The sequence below is a fragment of the Trichomycterus rosablanca genome, chromosome 2 (genome assembly GCF_030014385.1).
Source record: "Trichomycterus rosablanca isolate fTriRos1 chromosome 2, fTriRos1.hap1, whole genome shotgun sequence".
Classification (NCBI taxonomy): Eukaryota; Metazoa; Chordata; class Actinopteri; order Siluriformes; family Trichomycteridae; genus Trichomycterus; species Trichomycterus rosablanca.
The window spans coordinates 33911685-33929992 of record NC_085989.1 but is presented as its reverse complement, the minus strand read 5'-3'; the positions used below and the strand labels follow the sequence as shown (position 1 = coordinate 33929992).

The 18308-nt window shown below is 41.7% G+C and overlaps 1 protein-coding gene across 1 annotated transcript; it reads right to left on the bottom strand.

Annotated features, from left to right (window-relative positions):
• Window positions 1-2091: 2091 nt before the first annotated feature.
• On the bottom strand, window positions 2092-12815 carry atxn1a (ataxin 1a). The gene is made up of 3 exons (XM_062990764.1): window positions 12744-12815; window positions 5624-7666; window positions 2092-2672 (listed from the first exon to the last, which is right to left on the bottom strand). Exons 2-3 carry the CDS (start codon window positions 7403-7405, stop codon window positions 2112-2114), a joined length of 2343 nt encoding a protein of 780 aa, XP_062846834.1. The 5' UTR covers window positions 7406-7666; window positions 12744-12815; the 3' UTR covers window positions 2092-2111.
• Between the last annotated feature and the right edge of the window lie 5493 nt (window positions 12816-18308).

The following is an 18308-nucleotide window of genomic DNA, read 5'->3' as shown; positions in this document are numbered from 1 at the left end:
TGCACCACAATACAATTCCATTTCAAAAGAGAAGTAAAAGAGTGAATCCAGATGTTTACAGACATGCAAAGTGCATGTGAAAATTGAGCATTTAACATCCCACCATGCTCTGTTGTGAATTAATGGCTAACCAGGCCTACCTGACATATAGTCACATTGCCAAAAAAAAAAAGACTTAAGTGATATAAGAAGGCTTATTTTTATGGGAAAAGATGGCAGGAGCTTCAGTCACAAAGACTGCTCAACTAGCCACCGTTTAACAGGGTTTCATACTCTGAATGATTGACCCGTATGTTATTCTGTAGAGGGTATTCTGCTTGAGCTTTGAGTTTAATTTTCCTTTTAAAGAAAAGAGGTCACAAATTAAGTGAATACAAAGATGGACTCTACCAGGATCACAATGCTCGCATCTACAAGCTACAAGGGATCAAGGAATGGTTTATTTGGTATGACAAATTATGTAAATCATATGCTATATGTGTTTTTTTCACTATATTTCAATGTATCAAAACCTCTATAGGAGATTTTTGACACATCAAAAAATTGTCACCATTCATTCTGTATTTGACCAGAGCTTGGCTTCTCAACAATTTAAATATTAAAATGTCATAGCTTATATTTCAAACCGGTTGCTCAGGGGGCGTAGCTGTCTATTTTTAGTTAGCCGACCACCACTGTGATCCGGGTTCAGATCTCATCGGTGCTATTAGTCAGCTTGGCGCTACACAGACATGATTGACTGCAATGGGTTGGCAGTTTCCCAGTTGATCTGGGCCTACTGCAACCCTGACCAGGATAAAGCGATGGATCAAAATGAAACAAAGTGAAAATTATTTAAACCAAACCATGCATGACTGGTATAAACTGAATACAGTGGCAGCACTACATGGCCAGCGCTGTCCTAGGATATTAACATAAATGACCTTAAAGACAACTTCAATAACTACTGCAAATAAGGGGAGTTAATAGTACCTGGTATTATTACTTACACATTACTCTACACATTACAAGCATACAAGTTAAAAGTTAGTATTAGGACAGTTCTTAAGGCACAGAAGCCCTGCAGGATTTCTACTAGTGTTGACACCAACATAACAACAAATCTCAGTCACTATTGTCTCAGCTTCTCAGATCTCTTGTCATCTATGTTCTCTTTGTGGAAATGAAAGTGGCCCTAGTAATTGTCTATTCACAGAGAGTATTGTATAACAGTGTTGATATCTGACAAAAATAATGAAACATTAATTTGCGTATGGTTACAACCCCTGACTAAAGTGACCCTTGATTAGAAAGTTTACACACTAGTGCAAAAAAAAAAAAATCAAAGCAAATTAATCTTTCTCCTCATAATATCTCTCTCTCTCTTAAAAAGCAACTGGCACCATGTGATGACATTTCTTGAGCTCTTTGTTTGTCAGTTGCATAACGGAGCTTGTACCTAGGTATTTTGGTGGCTCTTTGTCTCTCAATAATAACTAATACACTCAATACCAAACCAAGAGCACCTACAATGTCCCTCCAAACTCATCGAGATGGGCATTAGATTGTCTCTTGTCTAAGTCTAAATCTCAAAAGAAACTGCTAGTGCAGGATGGCTGACATCATGTGAACTCCTGTAGTCAGGGGTGGAGTGATTTCCGTGCTGCCTCCCTGAGCAACATCACCCATGCCAACCTCTCCTATTTCTCAAACTCAAATGTAGATGGAGCTGGCACCAAAGCACTACATGCATAAAAGGCACTATGTAGTGCAATGCAGTAGGCTTTGTTTAATCCATCGCTATTAGGCATGATAGAACATAACGCAACCTCAAATGTCCAACAGAACTCCTCCTTCCATAACTTTACCTTGCACTTTACCTGCCTGACATTTACCCAACCTAAACTGACTGTACCAATTGGCTGTATATATTCAATGCACCTATTAAATAAACCCTAAAGATAAAGTGATACTTGTATGCTGAGTTAATTTAGCCTACAGTACTGTAATCTGGATAGAAAAAATAGAGATCAAATTTAAAATTATAAAAGCAATATTTAAAAAAAAAGAACATATTGAGGGTCATTTTTAAATCAATTTAAAAACCACAATCTGACAGTCCAAACCGGCATTTACTTGCCAATGTTAGATCTGCCTTCAATGCTGATTTTAACCTCCTGAGGGATGAATGAAGGCCTAGGAAAAGTCAAAGGTGGCTCCTCCTCAGACTTTTCAACTTTCCGACCCTCCGGGGCCGACCATCTTCGCTTCCGACCTGTAGGTTTGCTATTAGATTCTGACTCTGAAGATTGTGAGATTTTACAAGCTCCTTTCTCCCTAAACCCTAGTTCTCCATTCTCTTTGTTTGCCTGAGTGCCCCCTCCTCCTTTCCCACCGAAATGCAGTCCATTTTCCTGCTCCATGTGCCGCGCTGCCCCACGTGTCCCACCTGAGGATGCTTTCAGAGGTGGTTTGAGAGGTGGCCCGAGGCTGCCCGTGTCCAAATTCTGGCCCTGGCTCTTTTTCAGGGAGCCGTTCTTCAGGTTCTTGAGGGTGAGGGAAATACAGACATCGCCCACGGCCAGCCTGGCACACGGCAGCTCCAACAGCTGAGTGGTCCGGTCTGGGCAGCAGGATGACCAGCCTTGACCAAACACGAAGAATGGGTACTCCACCAGCACCTCGACACTCACCTGAGAGAGGAAGAGAAAAAACAGAGAGGTTAAATGGAATTGAATACACATGGCAACATGCTCCTAATAAATGGATCTGATAGAGATGCTGAGTTCCACCATGAGTCTCATTTGCGAGCTGACAGACTTTCAGTTTGAGTGGGTGGCCTGAACTGCAATTCACAAACAAATAAAACAGATTTTTCACACAACCCCCTCACAGCAGAACAGAAGGGAGCTGAACTAAAGCATGACTCAATTTTGCCTTAGGATCCCACACAAACAGCACCAAACATGGAGCATACAGAAAGAGACGGCAGATTGACTGTGGCAAAATAACCAGGACTGATAGCAGACAGGCAGAACACCTTATTACAGACGAGATTTAAAAATAAACTTGTAAATAAGTGGCAGAAATTGTTTACATTTCAATACAAGTAACATATGGCTTATCAAATTCATGTCATATGCTCCATAATGAACATTAACCTTTAACTTTAACGTGTTTGGTGAGGAGGAACAGCAGTGACCTTTCATAAAGCCCTGACCTTAAACTCCCTGAACATCTCTGGGATAAACAGAAACATCAATTGCAAGGCAGGTCATCTAGTACAAAATCAGCACCTGACCTTACAAATGTTTTCACTGAACAGACACAAATTCCCACAGCCAAACTTTAACATTTTGTGGAAAACCCTCCTAGAGGTTTAAAGCTGTTTTAATCACAATATGAAATGGGCAAGAAACCCTATATTTATCATGTTGCATTAGATCATAGCTACATATTGAGCTTTTCAAAAGTTTGTTGTGAAGTCAGGCCTGGCTCCCAACTGACATTCCAATTCTTTCCAAAGGTGTTCAGCAGGGTTCAGGAGTTCCTCAAAACCAAACCCATCTAGCCTGACCTGTTGCAAAACTGTTGCCACAAAGTTAAGATAATTTCAAATAAAAAAAAAAGTTGGGACAGCATGGAAAATGTAAATAATAAAAAACACAGAGTTTCTAACATGTGCTTTGACTTTTATTTCACCTGAGATATTTCATATATTTCAGGCATGCAACACATTCCAGAAAAAGTTGAGACAGTAAAGCATTTACCACTTTGTACTGTTGCTATTCCTTTTCACCACACTTAAAAGACGTTTTGGCACCGAGGATACCAAGTGATTTAGTGTTTCAGCTTTTATTTTGTCTTAAGTGCAACAGTACGGGGTCGTCGTTGTCGCATTTTTTGTTTTAAAATTCTCCACACATTCTCTATTGGGGACAGGTCAGGACTGCAGGCAGGCCAGTCAAGTACCCGTACGCTCTTCTTCCACAGCCATGCCTTTGTAATGTGTGCAGCATGTGGTTTTGCATTGTCTTGTTGAAAAATGCATGATTTTCCAGGGAAAAGACAACATCTTGAATGCAGCATATGTTGCTCTAAGATCTCAATGTATATTTCTGCATTAACGCTGCCATCACAGAAGTGTTAATGACCTTTACCAAGGGCACTGACACAGCCCCATACCATGACAGATCCTGGCTTTTGGACTTGTTGCTGATAACAGTCTGGACGGTCCTTTTTCGTCTTTGGTCCGGAGCACACGGCGTCCATTTTTTCCAAAAAAAGAGGAATGCTGATTTATCTGACAACAATACACATTTCCACTGTGTGATGGTCCATCCTAGATGCCTCTGAGCCCAGAGATGTCGACGCCGCTTTTGGACATGGTTAACATAAGGCTTATTCTTTGCACAGTAAAGTTTTAAGTGACACTTGTGCATGTAACTCTGTATTGTAGTGCTTGATAAAGGTTTGCCAAAGTAATCCCTCACCCATGTGGTTATATCAACTATTGTTGAGTGGCGGTTCTTGATGCAGTGCCATCGGAGGGATCGAAGATCACAGATATTCAGTTTAAGCTTGCGCCCTTGGTTTTTACACACTGAAATTCCTCCTGATTCCTTGAATGGTTTAACGATATTATGCACTGTAGAGGAAGACTCAGCCTCTTCATGGATGCTGCTTTTGTACCAAACCATGATTACAATAACCTGTTGACATCACCTGTTTGGAATCACATCATTATTTAGTTTTTTCACCTCATTACTAGCCCTAAATTGCCCCGTTCCAACTTTTTTTAGAATGTGTTGCAGGCCTTAAATGCAGGAATGGAGGTATATTAACAAATGAAATGAAGTTGAGCAGACAAAACATGTACAATTGGGGTTGTACATACACCTGAAAACAATGGCTACATCTAAAACACCTAAATCATTAGGAGGGGTGTTACTTACTTTTGGCCACATGGTGTAAATTACAAACATACATGTATGGACACCCTTAAACCCCTTAAAGTTGATTCAAACATTTTTCAAACTCCAATCAAATTAAATTCAAGTTAAATATGAAGGACAGTAAAAACAAATGAGGAACCAACAAAACCATGTGCAAACTTGCATAACAAATCCAATAAGACACTAACAGTTCAGCTTGACATTTTTGCAGAAAAGGTTTTTTAATTAACAGAACACACAGCTGCAATATTACCCTAGAAAAACATTGATGGAGAGGAAAACAAGAGAAATCTGGACCAATTATTAGTCTTATGCAGGGGAAGAAATCAATTTCCAGGATTTACTGCGGTGGCATATACAAGCTGCTTCACTAATCATCAGTAACACAGCAGCATAGGAAATTTAGTTGACACAATGGCTTTCTTGGTTTACATACACAGACATTTTTGTTATTTAAAACTGTCAAATGTAACTGTTACCATTTAATTAAGCAGAATTCCTTCACTGCTTTGTATTTGCTGCGATGCATCATGCAAATTGCAACTTTCATGACTTCTTTTAGACTTATAGCAACAGTTTTGTGTCATTATTTTAGTTTAGTACTGTTTAGTACTGTTCTTGTTGCATTGCTTGGAGTTTGTAAAACAAGAACTTTTGTTCAGATGAATAAAAAGCCTTATACAGCCTACCTGTGAGCGATGCTCTCCTACTGCAAACTGGATGATGGCAGAGTTTGACTTATGGCTGCTATCAATGCGCTCAACAGTGCTGGAATCGATCTTCAACTCACTACTGATTTCTGCACTCTGGATGAAGTCCTCTGTCTTCAGGTCCTCCACACGCTTCAGCTCTCCATCAGCCAGCTGAATGATGGAACCCTTAATGAAGTAAGGCGGCAACGAGGGCGCAGAAGGTACGGGTGGAGCAGCTGAAATGCTGGCAGAGGCTGTTACTACAGGTAGGTGCAACTGGGCCTGAACCACAGAGCCTGTTGGGTGAGGAAAGGATCCTGGATGCTCCAGGGACTCGCTTTTGGGGATTGTTGAGGTCACAAATGCGTGGGGCAGTGCTGCAGCAAAACTTGGTGTTGTAGATGTGGCAGTAGCCTCTGCTCCACTTACAGGGATGATAACAGGTTGAGTTCCTGGGATGAGAAAATGTGGAGGAAGGCTGGTGTGGTAGCTAAGGGGCGGTTGCTGCCCTGCACCTGCGATGTACCCAATGATGGGTTGATGAGCAGGGTAAATGTTGGTGGATGTCAGGCCCAGGGATAGCATCTCGGGTGCACTATGTGTTGTCTGGATAACTGTGTGGGGGGATAATGTGGTAACTGCTGCTTTTAAACTATCTACTGGTAAAGGCGGAGGAGGAAAAGGAACAGGGGCACTGGATGTGTAGTTGGAGGAAGTCCGAGACACAGGCCTGCCTGCACAGATGCCTCCTTTATCAGCCTGGGCCAGAGGAGGAGGCAGCTTATTTAGGGGTCCCACTGTGTCAGCACTGCTGGAACTATGACTGTTAGAAACTAGAACTAGCGAAGTTCGTAAGCTGGCATTTTCCTGCCCGTATTCCACTGGGAGCACCATGTGCCGAGTCTCATAGTGGTCTCGCTGGTGGATATGGAGCTGCTGAGTGGACCCTTTTATAGAGCTGCTGCTCTGCTTTCCTGAACTCAATTCCTGAGGCACTCTAAAGTGCCTGCCCTTTTCCAGCTCTCCGTTTAGCACATCTCTAGGCCTGGTATCTTCCTTCTTGGGCATGGGTACATCTGTGTACTGAAGCAGGACCTGAGAAGGCCCACTGAGGGCAAGTGTGTGCTGAAGGTGCAGCGGGAGATGGCTCTGGGGTGAGGAGGCAGTTCGAGGGACTACACTGAGCTGGGAGCCAGAGATTTGAACATACTGGGTTGAGTGGGCCTGAGAAATGCTGTCCGATGTGGGGATAGTAGGAGGGCAAGCCAGCTGATGGTGCAGTTCAGGTTTGGATGCTGAAGAGTTGGTTGTACCAGTGTAGGCTTCAGTGTGTCGCTGGGAGGAAGTGGTGGTGGTGGTGGCAGCAACAGGAGGCAAGAGAGAAGAGATATAGCCAGTATAGGGTCCAGCGTATGAGGGGGCAATGAACTGCAGGTTGGGGGGTAGATGGGTGTACTGAATGGTGCCTGCATGTTGAGAAATAGGGGAAGTGTATACAGCAGGGTTGTTGGACACTGTGGGAGGAGCGCGGGTGAGGTCTGCTGTGGACTGTGGCAGTTTGGATTGTGGGTCACCAGCTCCAGCTGAGTTGATAGTGCTCTGTCTGTATCTGTCATGCCCACTGGCCATGCTGGCAAGCCAAGCAAGGTTCCCTCCACGCTGGCTCTCACTAGCAGGTGCCATAACCAAAGGTCTTTCCTCTGAGGGAAGGGTACTTGTTGGAATTTCACGCTTCTTCGGGGGTAGGCACTCATTGCTCCGCTCTTGATTGGACTTCATGGTGATTGTAAAGTTTAATTTTTTCTGCCCTCTGTTGTTTTCTCTGATTGTGCCACCCACTGATTGGCGTGTGAAGTTGGGGTTGTGGGGGTGGAGAGGAGAGCAGTGGTGGTGATTCTCTCTCCCGTGCTCAAGGGCAGATGGAAGCTGATCTCAATCGAAAGCAACAGTACACACACGCCTGCTGTAAGAGAGCGCTGATCGCGATTCATGAGGAATCATTTCCGTCTGAAAGCAAGCCTACAGGACTGCAGCAGAGACCTGCAAAAAACAAACACAATTATACATACTTCAGGGTGGAACTCATGATATAGCATCATACAGTGGTACCTTGTAACTTAATGTCACCTAAACTTGAAATCTTTAAAACTCAACGCCCTTTGTCAAGAAATTTGTACCCTTAAACTTGATGTTTCCCTTAAACTCAACATGTGTTCGACTGCCACTTTGTTCAGTGCTCAGCTTGAACGGTGCAATAAAACGTCATCAAAGTGCGAATATGAGACAAATCTGCATTTGTGGAATAACCATCAAATCCACTCTGAAAGCTCCACATGTATCTGTGTTTAGCTGGATTTTCCTCCTGTTTTACTTTTAAACTTGTGTTATGATTCGGGGTTCTGAGAAATTGTGAGAATCAGCTTTTCTAAGAGAGTTTAAAATGCTTATTATTAAAAATAATGTGACAATGTATTTTAAAGAACGACACAGAAACACTGACTTCTCTTAATAATTACTGATCATAAATTCTCTCCACTAATGAAATTTCTCGCTCGTTGTTTTAGTACAATATGTCACATTAAGCTTTGTGCACCGGCACACTCTATAGGAATAACAGCACAGCCAGCACAAAAGCAGTTTTGCTGCTAAACTTGCTAAGGAATATGGTATTCCAAGTTCAAGCATCTCCACGATTAAGAAGCATAAGGAAACAATAATGAAGTAAAGGTAAAGTGCAGCTTTAATTGTATTTTTATTGATTTTCAATAGATTTTCGTATTTCAGTGTTTTTATATTATACTTGTGTTATTTTCAGTGTATACGTGTCAAAAACAACCCCATTACTTTACATTAGTCGAAAATATATGCAGTTCCACGGAAGCATGGAACACATTAACAGGTTTCCCATAAATCCTTATGGGAAAAAATACCTTGAAACTCAACGCCTTTTAAACTCGACTCCACTCCCAGAACCAACTGACGTTGAGTTTCAAGGTACCACTGTAACTGCATCACAAATATACTAAAAGAAGACAATCCTAGTCACTACAATCCTAGCATTAGCAACTTCGCTGTAAAGAAAATCAAATCTGTCATTAAAATGTACTACTGGTGCATCGTTAAAATAAACAGTGCACTTTTAAATACAACACAACAATTTTAATGACTATTAATTTAAACAATAGTATGTTCTTTTAATGTTGTTTTATATTTTCTAATAGTTTAAATACGTTCTACAAAAAACCCCATTTCCGTAAAAGTTCTATGAAATTTACAAAGAAAAAGGAGAGAAGTCATGATATTTATAGAAAACCTTTCTCATTCTCAGGTGGTGCAGCGGTAAAACACTCTAACACACCAGAGCTGGCATCTCGAACTCGTAGGTTCAAATCTCAGCTCTTCTACCAGCAGGCTGTGCACCTACACAAACAATGATTGGCTTGTTGTTAAGGATGCTGTAGGGGATTCCTCAGAACTGATGCAATTACGACCTTGCTGGCTGATTAATGGCGTCTGCACACCGACAAGGGATAATGTGGATCAGGTGTGTCTCTCTGTACACAAAGGTGATCCACATAGGAACTCACCTCATGCAGGTGAAAATATGCAGTCGGCTACTGCACACGTGTCGGAGGGGGCGTGTGTAAGTAACGGCTCTCCTCAGTCAAGGTGGAGATAAACATCAGAAGAGAGAGGAGAGGAAGCATAATAAATCGGGTAATTGGATACGACTAGATTTAGAGGAAATTTGGGGGAAAATGCAAAAAAATTCCACCTGGGGAGCACTACCAGTACTCACGAGTCACAGGTTACTGTCATTAAGAGAATGACAAGTCACACTGAAACTCCGTGCTCCCTCTGTCAGCCAAATTAGGCTGCACAGCAAGTCACGACTCTTAGTGTGGATGGACTGCCCAATTTCAATTTAGCATCCACCCCATTACAGCTTGGTTCACAATGAATGATCTAATTAAGTCCCATTGTGTTTAATGGAGTTAAGGTCAGGTCTGTGCAGGCCACTAAAGTTCCTTTACATTAAACTGGTTTAATCATCTTTCTGGACCTCATTTTGTGCACATGCTAAAACAGGAAAAGGCTTTTCCCAAGGTGTTGCCACAACTTAAAAGCACATAAGTTACTTTTTATATAATTGTTTTTAACATTTTTACTTTTATCAGATATAATAAAGATCCAATAGTATTTACAAATCACAGATTCTTCTTTTTACTATATTTTACAAAATGGTCCCCCTATTAACTAAAAACGTTAGTTAACTAAACAGTTGCTACACAAAAGTCATCAAACATCAATGAGCTGGAAGCTTTTGTATGAGAAGGATGGGTGAAGATTCCACAGAGGGGCGTCATAATCTTGTTAGCACTTACTGAAATCATTTATTAAAAGGTTATCAGCGTAAACATATGTTCCACTGATCCTGGGGGTTAAATAAGGGTGCACATGGACAGCTGTCAAAAGAACTAGATGTTATAATTTAAATTTGGTATTTATGCTTGTCTTGTAAAAGTTTGAGACAGTGTTGTGTGTGTGTTGTAGATTCAACTTTTTCGGTGTTGGGACGTGTTTTACAAAAACTGTGGCTTGCTTGATTTTCAGCTGCAATTTGACATACACAAACCTAAGAAACTCTGGCTGTCATTGCAATACTACAGATATACTACAGATTTAAATATTCCCATGCATTGCTGGGGGCGAGTTTTACGATTGATGAAGCTGGTGCCAGTACTACAGCTTTCCACACCCTTCCAGCACAGCGGCATCCCGGGGAAAGCCAGGTTCTAGTCTGTAAGAGTGGCAGCCTCTCTGCTTTATCCCTCCGGACTAAAAGGGAGAGGACAGCATCACAACTCCGTCTGCTCTAGCAACATAGAGACAGAACAGCATGCACACTGCACCACCAGGGAGAGATAACAGGGAAGAGGGTGCTGTGCGGGGAGGGTGGGATTGACGGAGCAACCTCTACTGACCTACATTAAAGAGAACACTACTCAGCACACACGCACACAGCGAAAGACGATCCAAATAGACGTGGCTAGTAAGCAAACACATACACACACATGCACAGCCCGGCTTTGAATTGCTACTGTACAGTAAAGAATGATCCATCAGCTGAATATTCCTGCTGAGCACACTGGCTCAATGAAGTGTAGTGAGTATCAGATGACATCAAATCAAGACTTATTGTCCGTCGTCAGAGCTATGAGTTACAACACAAGGTCACTGGGTACAGTGCAGTAAAGAATCACTGGCATCACTCACACGTTCACACTTAACACCTTACACATAGAGTACAACCTAGTAGGGGTATGCCAGTACACTATATGTGGACATCTGACCACGAGCTTGTTGGAAATCCTCCCCCTCCCCATCTACAAGAGCATTCACTCCTCTAGGAAGACTTTCTACAAGATTTGAAGTCTGTCTGTTAAACATGAATACACAATCACAATCAGTAATGCAGTGCGGGCTACTAGACTTAAACAACAGCTGCTTTCTGAACCGTGACACAGTCATGCTCAAACAGATAAGGTGCCACAAAGCCAAGAGCATGAAATACATTTTATGAAACTATTATAATACACTTTTTAGCAATAGGTGTGCTTGAATTCACTATATATAAATATTTACGTGTGATCTTCAAAAGGTTTCTGCACTTTTATATTTTGGTTGGAAACAGTGAGGATGAGAGAAGTAGTAATTGTTCATGTCTGAGAGACTTTTTGAGGTCAGGCAAATGCTGTTTGCTTCAACTATCTTTAAAATGTGTCTAGAACTCAGTAAAACTCTCCTATCTATAAGTCTATAAGGGCCATAATTTACAATTTATTCTTTGGTCTTAGGGGAATAAAAATTAATTTTTATGGCAGAACAGCAAGCACCACATCTGGCAAAAATGTACAGTACAAAAATATGTACAGTGAAACATTGTGGTGGCAGCATTATGCTAAGTGGATGCTTCTCAAGCAAAGAGCTCAAGCAAACTCAGGGGCGACTGTTGGCAGTGACCCAAAGCATACAGCCAAAACAACACGAGTGGCTTAAAGGCGGGTTTCAAAATGTCCTTAAATGTCTCAGCCAAAGCCCAGACTTACAACCCATTGGACATCTGTGAAGTGACCTGGAGATGTTAGTTCATCTGACAGAACTTGAGAGAATCTGCCATAAAAATGTGATAAACTGCCCAAACCTTGGTGTACAGAATTACATTTACATTTTCGGCATTTAGCAGACGGCTTTTATCCAAAGCGACTTACAGTACAGTGACAGTATGTAGTCTGAGCGATTGAGGCTTAAGGGCCTTGCTAAAGGGCCCAACGGCAGCAACCTGGCATTGGTGGGGCTTGAACCAGCAACCTTCTGATTACTAGTCCAGTACCTTAACTACTAGGCTACAACTATTAGATAAAAGATCTGAATGTTTTTGTGATATAAATAAATAAAGGTTTCATTTATTAATTTATTGACTGCTTTACCACTGCTTTATCCTGGTCAAGGTTCCGGTAGGTGTGATTAATTGGAAGAAAGGCAGGAAACACCCTGGACAGGTCGCCAATCCCTTATCAGATATATTTTCCACTATCAATATGAGTGAGTAAGTGTAGAATGATGGATAGAAGTGGCAAATTCAAACCCCTAGTTCAACTCCTTTCCCAACAGTTACCACAGCAAACAAGCTGCTGTATAAATGATGCACTAGCCCTTTAAAAGGTGGGCACAAACTTGGCGAATGAACTCAACTCTCTCCAGCTTTCCAACCAATCTCAGCTGCAGGTACACACGAAACACACCGCTGCAGAAACAGGCGAGAGGGAATCACTAGCAGTTAAGGCTAGTACCTACAAATAAAAGTGCACTCTGGGGAGAGGAGGGATTCCGAGTGACTCCGTGACTTGCAGATTTGCTTTGTACCAAAAAGGAAAAGGATTAATGGACGGGCAGTCCAAAAATACATAGGGAATTCTGTGGTCGAGTGAAGGAATTGTGCTGGATAGGTTACTAAGGTTACTAAGGAGCTGCTAATGACAGTGATCTATAACAGAAAACACATATACTAACAAGTCAAGGCAAAACAGGTTGACATAAGTGGGTCAGTGCTTACCTTAAGACTTCTTATAACTCCCTGCCCTGTGCTGCCAACTTCCTTCCTTTCGCACTGCCCTTCCCTCCCCACTGTAGGTTTCTTTAATGTGCTGGCCAGTCCTACAAAAGGCCTACAATTAGCCATCTAGGCCTGAGCGTTCCGCACAGGCAGCCCTGAGCCGGCTCCCTGCGTGGCCGGCTGCATGCAGCACTCCAACATGCGTTATGCAAGGGCCTCACTCCACCTCTCCCTCTACCTCACACTTACACACTCACTCATACTCTTCAACTCACTCACTCACTTACTCTCTCTCTCTCTCTCTCTCTCTCACTCACTCACTCACTCACTCGGTCAGCTCCGCCCATGCCTCGCCTTACTGCCCTCCAACAACTCCATCAGGTATTCATTCAAAAAACACACAAGCCAGCTGGCACCATGCCCAGATTACACTTAGAGGGAGGGAGGGAGGAAGGGATGAGAGTGGGAGGAGATCACTAAGCAATAGAGAGAGAGAGAGTACTAAACGAAGCAGTAGAAAATACTAGTGATACAGACAGGGATGATAAAGAGAGATTAAATGAGAGCATGATAATAAGATTCTCTGTCTGACACACACACACACACACACACACACACACACACACACACACACACACACACACACAACGCTTGGGAGAAAATGTTCCAGGGTCTTGTTAGTTTGTCTGCCTTACACATAGTAAGACCTAACAGCTGAATTCAACAACACATCTGGGCCACATCAAGCTGAGTAAGATGGTAGACCAGCTTGAAAAACAGCTTGTTGACCAATTGTAACGAGGTCTGACACTGAAGTGCACCCTGTCAGGTGTAGCCTCCAAAAACCTGAAAACTTTGAGGGATGCTTAACCAAGGTAGAACAATACTGTGGCTGAAAAACAATAAACAAAAAAGCCAATGCTAAACTGGATTATTGCCTAAATGCTAAAAATAAAGAAAAAAGAAGAAAAATCCTCAGCCCACAGCAGAGAAAGTGGATAGAAAAAGGAAACCATAAAAAATAAAACTGACTGTCACAACAAGTCTCAACCCACAAGCCTGTGACAACCAAGAAAAATAAAAATAAGGAAACCCAAAATAAACAAGCAATAAACTAAGCAGAACTGCAACTCCACTGACTGTAGAAGCTCATGCCCAGCGTGCATGCAAACATGGAGCCCACTTCTAAAATAAATAGCTGAAAGGTGCTCTGACAAGATGGGCTCCCAGGAAAAGAGTGCAGGCATCTGCATTTGAAGAAAACTGAACCAGATGGAGTCTGGTATAACAGCTTCAGGTGCCAAGAGAGGAGCCAGCACTACCTAGCACAGAAACTGCTATTTAAATACACATCCTTCCACCTGGAGTGAATTAACGCTTAATGAGGCGCAGGTTACTGCCAGTTTAAAAAAGAAAACTGTCATGTCAGTTTTCTGTATCTCCATGCCCTCCCCTCTGCCAGACATAATGGCAAGGCAGATGGGCATAATTCTGTAAATGACAGAGCAACATGTGATATATTTACATTTCAGTTTGATGCTTTAACTGGTCTGGCAGCTCATGATGGTCAACTTGCTTGTCTGGCAATTATTATTTTAATGGTTAACGTTTTTATCCAATGTATCTGTATAACTTGTGCTTTTAGATAATAATTTTTTACTATTCTATATCTTAAAAATCTGTAGTCATCCATTGCCAATATACGCTGATCAGGCATAACATTATGACCACCTTCCAAATATTGTGTTGGTCCCCCTTTTGCTGCCCTAGACACAACAAACTGTGATGCACTGTGCATTCTGACACCTGGAATACACAGTGCATACACAGTGCAGAACCAGCATTAACTTCTTCAGCAATTTGAGCTACAGTAGCTCGTCTGTTGGATTAAACCACACGGGCCAGCCTTCGCTCCCCACGTGCATCAATGAGCCTTGGCCGCCCATGACCCTGTCGCCAGTTTACCACTGTTCCTTCCTTGGACCACTTTTGATAGATACTGACCACTGCAGACCGGAAATACCCCACAAGACCTGCAGTTGTGGAGATGCTCTGGCCCAGTTGTCTAGCCATCACAATTTGGCCCTTGTCAAACTCGCTCAAATCCTTACGCTCGCCCATTTTTCCTGCTTCTAACACATTAACTTTGTTCACTTGCTGCCTTATATATCCTTATATATCACACCAACTAACAGTTGCTGTGATTTACATTTACATTTTCAGCATTTAGCAGACGCTTTTATCCAAAGCGACTTACACAATGAGCAATTGAGGGTTAAGGGCCTTGCTCAGGGACCCAACAGTGGCAACTTGGTGGTGGCGGGGCTTGAACCGGCAACCTTCTGTTTACTAGTCCAGTACCTTAACCACTGAGCTATCACTGGCTGTGATAAAGGGATAATCAGTGTTATTCACCTCACCTGTCAGCGGTCATAATGTTATGCCTGGTCAGTGTATTTGTGTGTGATTTGAACACATATGGGTAAAACACTATGTAAGATATTTCTCTAACATCTATTTTATTTGACACTTTTGTTTTGTGATTGTAATTGTTTTAAATTACTGTTCATTACACAAATTTTCATCTTAGCTGCAACACTATCACTAAATTAGCTAATAGTAATAGTAGTGTGTGTTATTTTTTTTTCTACAAATGAGTACTCCTCACACTAGCCCAAACTCCATACAGTTTATACTAACACTTTCACATAGACTTTATACATAGTATGACCATTAAAATGAACATGTTAATGTTATGGTACTGCAACTTTGTATGACCAAATCACAGGTGCATAGATTACTTGGGCTTGTATTTACAGAAAACAATTCTGGGTGAGACAGACATTAGATAAGTGATGAATATGCTAGATATGGATTCTAAATACAGTATGTATTGTCTGACTATATTTAAAATGTGGGGAATTCATATAAATATTTTTTGCCAAACTAATCTTTAATCAAACATTTTGCAAGGCTTAATCACTTCAAGTATTAGAAATACCCGCAGCCTGGTAAGTCTTGCTGGGCCAATCTTTCTCTCTCTTTGGCTTAAGAAACAAAATTCTAATGGGCATAATTGGCATGTTTCTGCTAGGGCGAGATGACTGGACTGTGTGGGTGGGGTCTTCAAATGCTGTGTAAGGACCCTGATTGGCAGATAGAGAGGCGCCTGTGCAGAGTCCATAGGTGAAAAAGGGTTCCGCATAGGGCTGCGCACGGGTCGGAGGAGGCGTGAGCAGCAATGTACCCACCTCGACTGCAATCGAAGATCCCCCAGCAGCGGAAGACAAATTGACTACACTACATTGGGAGAAAATGCATATATAAAATGTTTAAAAATTCAATAATTAATAAACATTAGAATGATGTGCTGAGGTTGAGCAGTGGTAAAATAGGCTACCCCAGTATTGACTGGATCCAGGGTTTGACTCCCTAGTGTTGCTTTTAGCTGGTAGTGTGTCAACATATAAACATGATTGGCTGTGTTCAAAATGGGGGCGAGATTTTGGGGAAACCAGACCCACAACGACCCTGACAAGGATAAAATAGAAGTAAAAAAAACAAAAAAACAAACAAAATGAAATAAACAAAAAAGCTCTGTACAGGAGGTAAAAGTAAATAATGGTGCTGTGTGTTTCTGCTCATCAATAATGAGACATAAATATTGCTTTCTAAAACTGATGCCCTAATTATAGTGCACTTCCAGAAAACGTATAGCACCAGATAGTTCACTGGGTCTTTATCAGTAAGCCTGCTACCAGCCTGTTATTAAAAGTCTAATAAAAGTAATGATGCTCACATCAGTGTAATTACAGTGTCATGTAACAAAACAGCCCGAATATGCCCAATGTGCCTAATAATCATCAGTCAAGGAAATCCCCCAAACACTCTGTTCATCATGGGATGTCTGGAAGGGACAGAGTGAGTGATTGAGTGAATGAATGAGACAACAAGTGTAGGCAATAAGACTTGAATAGGAGGAGTGTTAGCTGTTGACACAATTGTAAGAAATGCACAAAACAGGCACTGAGGGAAGGCTCGTCTGTTGCCATGGCAACTAATTTGCCATGTTTGCTTTTTTGTACCTTTAGGATAATTCATTTAGTTTGCATGTGTCAAAAAAGAAGTGGGTAAAAGAAGTGGGGGATTTACATATTTGCACGTATACGTAAACGTGCAAACGAGATGCATAGCCAGACGCCAACTTCTGGCATGGTTCCTGAGGAGCCTTAGTCCACTCATCATGGTCATGGACAATGGCCTCCAGTTCACTCATATTCCTGGGTGTGTGTGATGCAAGCGCCTTCTTTAAATGTAACCTAAAACGTTCTATGGGGTTCAAGTCAGGTGACTGACTCCACTCAGATTCTACTTCAGTGTTCTTCAGGACTTCAGGTATGCTTGGGTTTATTGTCATGTTGGAAGGTCCAATAACACCCAAGCTCACCCAACACCCAAGCTCACAGAAAGCATGATGTTTTCTCCTAGGATTTCTTGACACTTGATTGAATCCATCTTGCCCTCCATATGCTGCAGGTTTCCAGTGCCAGAGGAAGCAAAGCAGCCCCAGAACATCACCAAGCCACCACCATGCTTTACTGTAGGCAGGGTGTTCTTTTCTACGTATGCTTCATTTATCCTTCTCCAGACATACCACTGATTCACAGGCCTCTCCACAGAACTGAATCCCAAAACTTCTGTGACTTATTTATATGGTTTTGATCACACTGTAGCCAATTTTCTTGTGCTTTTGGGTGAGCAGAGGTGTATGTTTTGGAGTTCGGGCATGGAAACATCAGCATTTGATATGTGCCTTAATTTGCAAACTGAACCTCAGTACCTGCTGCCACCCAGTTTTGTTGCAGGTCTTGTACAGTCACTCAAGGGTTTTTGGCCACCTGTATCCTCAGAAATCTGGTGGCAACCGTTGCTAGCTTCCTCCTTCTGCCATGCCCAGGTAGTGTAGCCAGGGTTCCTTTAACTTTGAACTTGTAAACTATAAATCCAACTATTTATCTAGCAACATTCAGTGCTGTTGCTAACTTTTGCATCCTTTTCCTTGTTTGTACAAGACAATTATCTCTTATCTTAACTTTTTGGGCAACTCTCTTAACATGCAATCAAATGTCACAAACAAACCCCTAGCCATTCCATTTGATGTGTTTTATTTCAAGCACAGCTGATGCAACTAATAAATCTCTTGGTAAGTTGCATCAGCTGTGCAGAGACAACACCTGATTTGAATAATGAGTTAATAATGCAGTTGTCATTAAAAATGGAATTTTGGGTTAAATTTGGAGAAGCCACTTATATTATATTACATTAGTTGTGTTGAGCTATTCAAATTGTTTGACTGGTTTATGAGAATCATCTGAAAGTTTGTAAAATTTGCTAATAATGTTCCATAATTCTGATTGTAATCACACACAATTTTTTAAAGCTCACATACTGAAATATTGTTTCAAATGTGTTTCATTTTCAAATCCAGTGTGTTGGAGTATAAAAACAAATCAGTTAAAAATAATCATTGTCCAATTACTGACATCAAGGTATGCTCTCACAATA